Source organism: Augochlora pura, chromosome 11 (genome assembly GCF_028453695.1).
Source record: "Augochlora pura isolate Apur16 chromosome 11, APUR_v2.2.1, whole genome shotgun sequence".
NCBI classification, from domain to species: domain Eukaryota; kingdom Metazoa; phylum Arthropoda; class Insecta; order Hymenoptera; family Halictidae; genus Augochlora; species Augochlora pura.
In genome coordinates this window covers 144,671-150,002 of record NC_135782.1, presented here as the reverse complement: position 1 = coordinate 150,002, position 5,332 = coordinate 144,671, and the positions used below count along the sequence as shown (strand labels likewise).

Genomic DNA, 5,332 nt, shown 5'->3' with positions numbered 1-5,332 from the left:
CACACCTTCCATGCTTGAGTTGGCCAGAATATTTTCCATCTCGCCTCCTATCCTCGTCGAATAGAAAGAAGGTGAGCGAGCGATCGTGTGCTCGATCTAAAACGTGCGTCGTCTAAATTACAATTACGTAAATAGAAATTATAGCGTGAGAAATGGTGGTGCACGTTGAACGGTATATCTGTATAGGTTGTTTTCCTACTTCGCAGAGCGAATAGCAATTTACGATTTACAATTAACAATTTACAATCTAAGTCGTAAACTTTTCAATTACTATCCGCTCGCGCGCACACTTCGATCTAGCGTCGGCATTTATTTTATCAAGACTCGAAATTCTCGCCGCAATGTTCCGCGTAAGTGTGTGCGCGCGTGCGTGTGCGCGTGTTGGTTTTCACGACGCACACGACCTGAACTTTTGTTCCTGGAACTTGTTTACGAGTCGCGGAGTCCACGAGCCGCAAAAGTTGGTCGCGTCTATCGAACCGTCTCTATCTACCACGTCTCACCAACCCGTCGACCAGGACGGCGACGGTGCAGCGTACGTTTCTACGACGACCGTGGCGAACGCTCTGAACCAATTGTAAAATGAAACAGATACCAGCGGAACGAGATAGCCATATATCGAGAAGTATTCTGTTTGTACGAGTCGCGCGTTCGCCGCGAGTCTCTCCTCGTCAGTGGAGGCGACGCGACGCAATCGTAGCAACTGCAACGCTTCCTGATCTGTGATTCGTTGTTTTTGTCGAAACAAGGCATCGAATGCTGGACGATTTCGATCGCAGATCGAATCGCAACTGCTCAACGGCGCTGCGGGACTCTCTATTAAGTTAGAACGCGTTCGAACGATTTCGTCATCATCCGCGAAATCGAAATCGATGTCGAATCCGCTCTCGAGAACGCCCGCATGTACCGATTATGTATACACGAAAATTTTGTTCGGACGACTCTCGATACGCTGCTTCCTTCGTTCGAAAACGAACCGCGAAGGAATATAATTCGTCGTCCGAAACCGTGATCCTTCTTAACGAAGAGAAGGAGATGATTGTGTGCGAAGTAAATTTTGTCAAGAGTACCCGCATCGGTGATCGCTCAAAAAAATATCCCTCGTGATTAGTTTAAACGTTTCAACGAAGAGAAACAGGATAAGGAGAGAAATAAAAGGTAATAGATAAAAGTTATATACATAGAAACGAGGCCGGAAAACTGCCCGGATAACTGATAAAAGCGGTAACGGTGAGAAACGACTCGACGACAGTTGATCGACAATTTGAACGACGGATGGTACCGAAGATATTGCCAATACTGCCGGGTACTAAAAATTATAATAGAAACTTTCTAAGGATAAGTAAGAGTATAAAGATAGGGGAATTTAAAAGTAAAAGTAAAAGAGTAAATGGAAGTGTAAATCAGCCGGTCGAGACAAAGTTCGTAAATGAAACCGATGAATTCGTAGCGTGTATAGAGAATACGCGAGTGTAATCCATCCAAACAGGTAGCCGGAGGAGCAAGAAAATTCATTGACCGATCCTCGGGGTTCTGATTTTTGTAGAGTGTTTAGATTAGAGCTCGAATCGGCGAATCATAGGCACGTAGGACATGTATTTTAAGTAACATTCGCTCTATCATTACCCGGAATCGTCTCTATACGTGGGTCTATTTGGACCGTGTGTATTCGATACGCCGAGCTTGCCAAATTTCACCCAGCATTAAGAAGAAAAATAAAATGGCTGCCGTTCTAGACACCGTAGGCTCGTCCATGGAAGAGGCAACGTAACATCTTCGGTTCTGTAAATATCGCCGCACTCGAAATTCTCCATGGTACGAGGGAAAGGATCGATAGCATGATACCGTAATAACTTTCTTAGCTACCGGAAACCGAAATGAAAACGATCATGAAAATGGAAACGAAAAGAAAACGAAACGAGTTCGAGGGCTCGTCGCGAGCTCGTGGTATTTTCGTTACGCGAGGAAACGGACAATTGCTTCGCCGTCGAACCATCCTATCAATTTGCGAGAATCAAAGAAAAAAAAGTAATACGTTATTTTTATAGTTTTTCAAGCTCGCGCGATTGTTACGATGGTTTGCGCACCACCGTTTGTATCATACGTGTAACGTGTTACGTGGTACATGTTACGTGTAACGCGTCGACTTCCGCGGTTCGAACGGAAATGTGAGAATGTGAAAATGTGTAGGGTACAGAGAATGGTTCTTGTTCATGGTACGGGTACGGGTACGGGTACGAGTACGGGACGATTTACGCGACATTCCTTTTTCGCAGCTTGATCCTGGTTTGCCGTATGCCCTACGCTCTACGTTGTACTATGTTGTATTCTGTATCGCGTCGTGATACGATCGGCAACGCAATGATCTCGTTCTTGATCCGTACACGGTCCTATCTAATCCATTTCCTACCTCCCACCGGCACATCGCGATATAGCTCGTAATTCAACATAATTACCGCTGGGCCAAATCGTTCCTACGTTTGTCCGTTTGTTCTTGTACCGATGCTCGTTCGTTGGTTGACCACGCCGTCGTGTTAATCATCCGTTGTTCGCGCGAATCACCCGCAAGACACTGTACGATACCGCATCGAACAGCTGCCGAGAATCCCGAACGCGCAGAACACGACAATGTTTATGCCTTTGTAACGAGGAAGGTTGCTATTCTTCCGTTCGCGATATAGCCAAATTACAAGTAATCCCGACTGATTCGTATTCGTATAAATATATCGTTCGATAAACTCGATCCCAACGTTTCGCGTTCGCGACGAAAAACGATTTCGTAAACGCGTTTATATCGGATCTGCCTGTCTGCCCGGCTGTACTGTGCAACTCGTTCAACTGCCCCACTGCCTGCCTGACTGCCAATAAATCGAGACTAGTCTCTCCTCCACTCTTCCGAGAGGAGACATCGATCGGTAAGAATTCTATCGATCGGCGCAAAGAAAATTTTATCGATATCGTAGGTCGTCAATATATTTTACAGCAGCGAATCGTCGATCGCGTCATATCATTAACTTTTAACGAGAAAAAGAAAAGGAAAAAGTTACGAAAAAAAGTGAAGCAATCCGCGCCGACGAATATCGAATCCGAATGCTAATACAATTCGATGACAAGTTCGAATCTTCTTGATTGTCGCATCATTTAGCTCCTAAGTCTGAATTTAAACGCGAAAGGCTGACGAGTGATTTAGCTTAAATCTTCTTTACATTTTGTAAATAAAGCGCGTAAGAAGGAAACGGAGGACGTTTTTGTAGGCAATAACTTATTTATTACGAAAGAAAAAAAAAACGAAAAACACGAATTAATGTCCAGTTCGGAGCGCATAGAGTCGCAGGAAAAAAACATGCGAATAAAGTCGATGAATACGATAACAGCAATGTACGCATACACGCAGCAGACACGCGCGCACAAGTGTAGATAATTACGGAATAAGGATCATTATTGTCAAGTACTACGTACACGTATGTATAAGACGTATAAGATATACGGAAACGTTACATAATATACAGGTAACGATTATTAATAAAAAATTACGTTGAAAGCTCGAACTTTATCCATTTTACGTACCCAACGAATTCGCAGAAAATTTATAACAGAAATTTAAGGAAAAGTGATTGCCCCTCTTTTCTCCTTGTTCCCTGGTTATCCCCACGCCCTAGTACCTCGTAAAACAACGTTTCGTTCCTTCGGATGAAGAACGTAAAGATGGGTCACATGAATCGTGAATTTGTCATACCAAGTGATCGAAAAATGTTGAATCTACGATATCTAGGATAGAAGCATAGGACTTATTATAGAAAAAGAATATCTCGAGTAGCCATATTTGCACTCTCTTGTTCGAGCAAAAGACGAATGTATTAAGTAAGCGTCCAATGCCGACTGAAAATTATCCGCAACCACCCTTTCCGCAGCAGCTACGTTTCGGTGGCCGATATCCACGAGAATTATCACCCATCAATGGATTATATTCTGAAAGAATATTTCAGACAAAATATTATTCCGGTACAAAGTACATTTGAAGATCTTTCCATCGCGCTTACCTTTTTTGAACGAATTGGGCTTCTTTTCGGCAGATAGATTGTCAGGTTCGGATCCCAATATTTGTCCCAAACCGTGAATGTTCACCGATTTCGATGCTTCCTTTTTCCTCTTTTCTTGCTGAAAAACAGTTTAGTATGATATTAGGGCAGAGTAGCGAACAAGTTACGCATTAGATATACGCACACGCGATGGAGAATTCGAAAAGCATTTTACCTCTTCCTTATCTTTCTGCGCCTGCGTAAGCGCACATTTCTCGATGTATTCCTGTTGCATCTTTTGCCGCGAAGCTTCTACAGCTGATAGTCTCTGTTGCATTAGATCCGGATCTAAATTCCCAGAAAATAAGAACTGTTATCATCGTTTATCAACAGGAAATATAGTTTCCTTAAAGTCATCGCTTACTTTTATGATACTTTGCGGCATACTCTAGCTCGTCTCTTTTCAACTTCCATTTCGTATATTTCTCTCGGATAGACGGCGAAGCAAACCATAGAGCGATTAGAATCGCAACTATGTACCAGCCTACCGATTCAATGGTCGTCCAAACTGTGCAAAGTTTCAATACATCGTTATACGAAATTAAAAGAAAATATTTTAGTACGTCATAGTCGTCGCTTCCGCGACAATGTGTATTGCGATATGCCCTTACGAATATTAATTAAATGTAACTAGGTAGAATCGAATGAGTAGTCGGAGACCAGAGTTTAAAGGTCCTACCTTGCACGAGTTACGAATATATTAATGAAATTATATTGAACGTAAACGAAAATGAAAATTTGATCCAAGGAATATCCGTATTTACGATACCCCAACGAATTGTATATTATTTTTTTAGGTTATATGTTGTATTTTAACTTGTGACGGGCATCTTACTTACTCATCGTGAAGTAAGAAACTTCAAACTCTCCATTGTCGTTAAAACTCATCTCTTATTTCGTTTGTCATCCACAATTGAAGAAATCCACTCGTCAAATTTTTGCGACGTAAACTTTGAAAAATATGGTTGCAACTGTATGCAGTTCTTGGCAAGGATCATCACAGTCGTATGATCGGATCTAAATTCACAATCCATGCATAATTTTTAACGGTAATCGCAGCACCATCTAACAAAGAATGTTTCAACTACGGTGATGCACGATTTTACCATCGGTCAAGGCTAACAGTTTGAGCGTATCTCCACTGTACAGAGTGGCGCTGTTCGGACATTTGAAAAAGTCAAAAAAATACGAAGCAGATTTCACATTAGTTCTTGTAGGAAAAGCGGTACGAATTATTTGTCCGGATATTTGAT

General features: G+C 42.2%; 1 protein-coding gene across 1 annotated transcript; it reads right to left on the bottom strand.

Moving 5' to 3' along the window:
- Positions 1–3,809: 3,809 nt before the first annotated feature.
- Positions 3,810–5,080, bottom strand: LOC144477116 (uncharacterized). Its single transcript, XM_078194583.1, has 5 exons — positions 4,919–5,080; positions 4,444–4,587; positions 4,255–4,367; positions 4,041–4,158; positions 3,810–3,969 (listed from the first exon to the last, which is right to left on the bottom strand). The coding sequence occupies exons 1-5, from the start codon at positions 4,965–4,967 to the stop codon at positions 3,887–3,889; spliced, it is 507 nt and encodes a 168-aa protein (XP_078050709.1). The 5' UTR covers positions 4,968–5,080; the 3' UTR covers positions 3,810–3,886.
- Positions 5,081–5,332: the final 252 nt, after the last annotated feature.

Bases quoted from the DNA above. Each gene is read 5' to 3' on its own strand.
- LOC144477116 (XM_078194583.1), bottom strand. From the start codon at position 4,967: ATGAGTTTTAACGACAATGGAGAGTTTGAAGTTTCTTACTTCACGATG. The intron at 4,588-4,918 runs GTAAGTAAGATG...AACTTTGCACAG, and splicing joins AGTTTCTTACTTCACGATGA to TTTGGACGACCATTGAATCG. The intron at 4,159-4,254 runs GTAAAATGCTTT...ACTGTTTTTCAG, and splicing joins CGCAGAAAGATAAGGAAGAG to CAAGAAAAGAGGAAAAAGGA.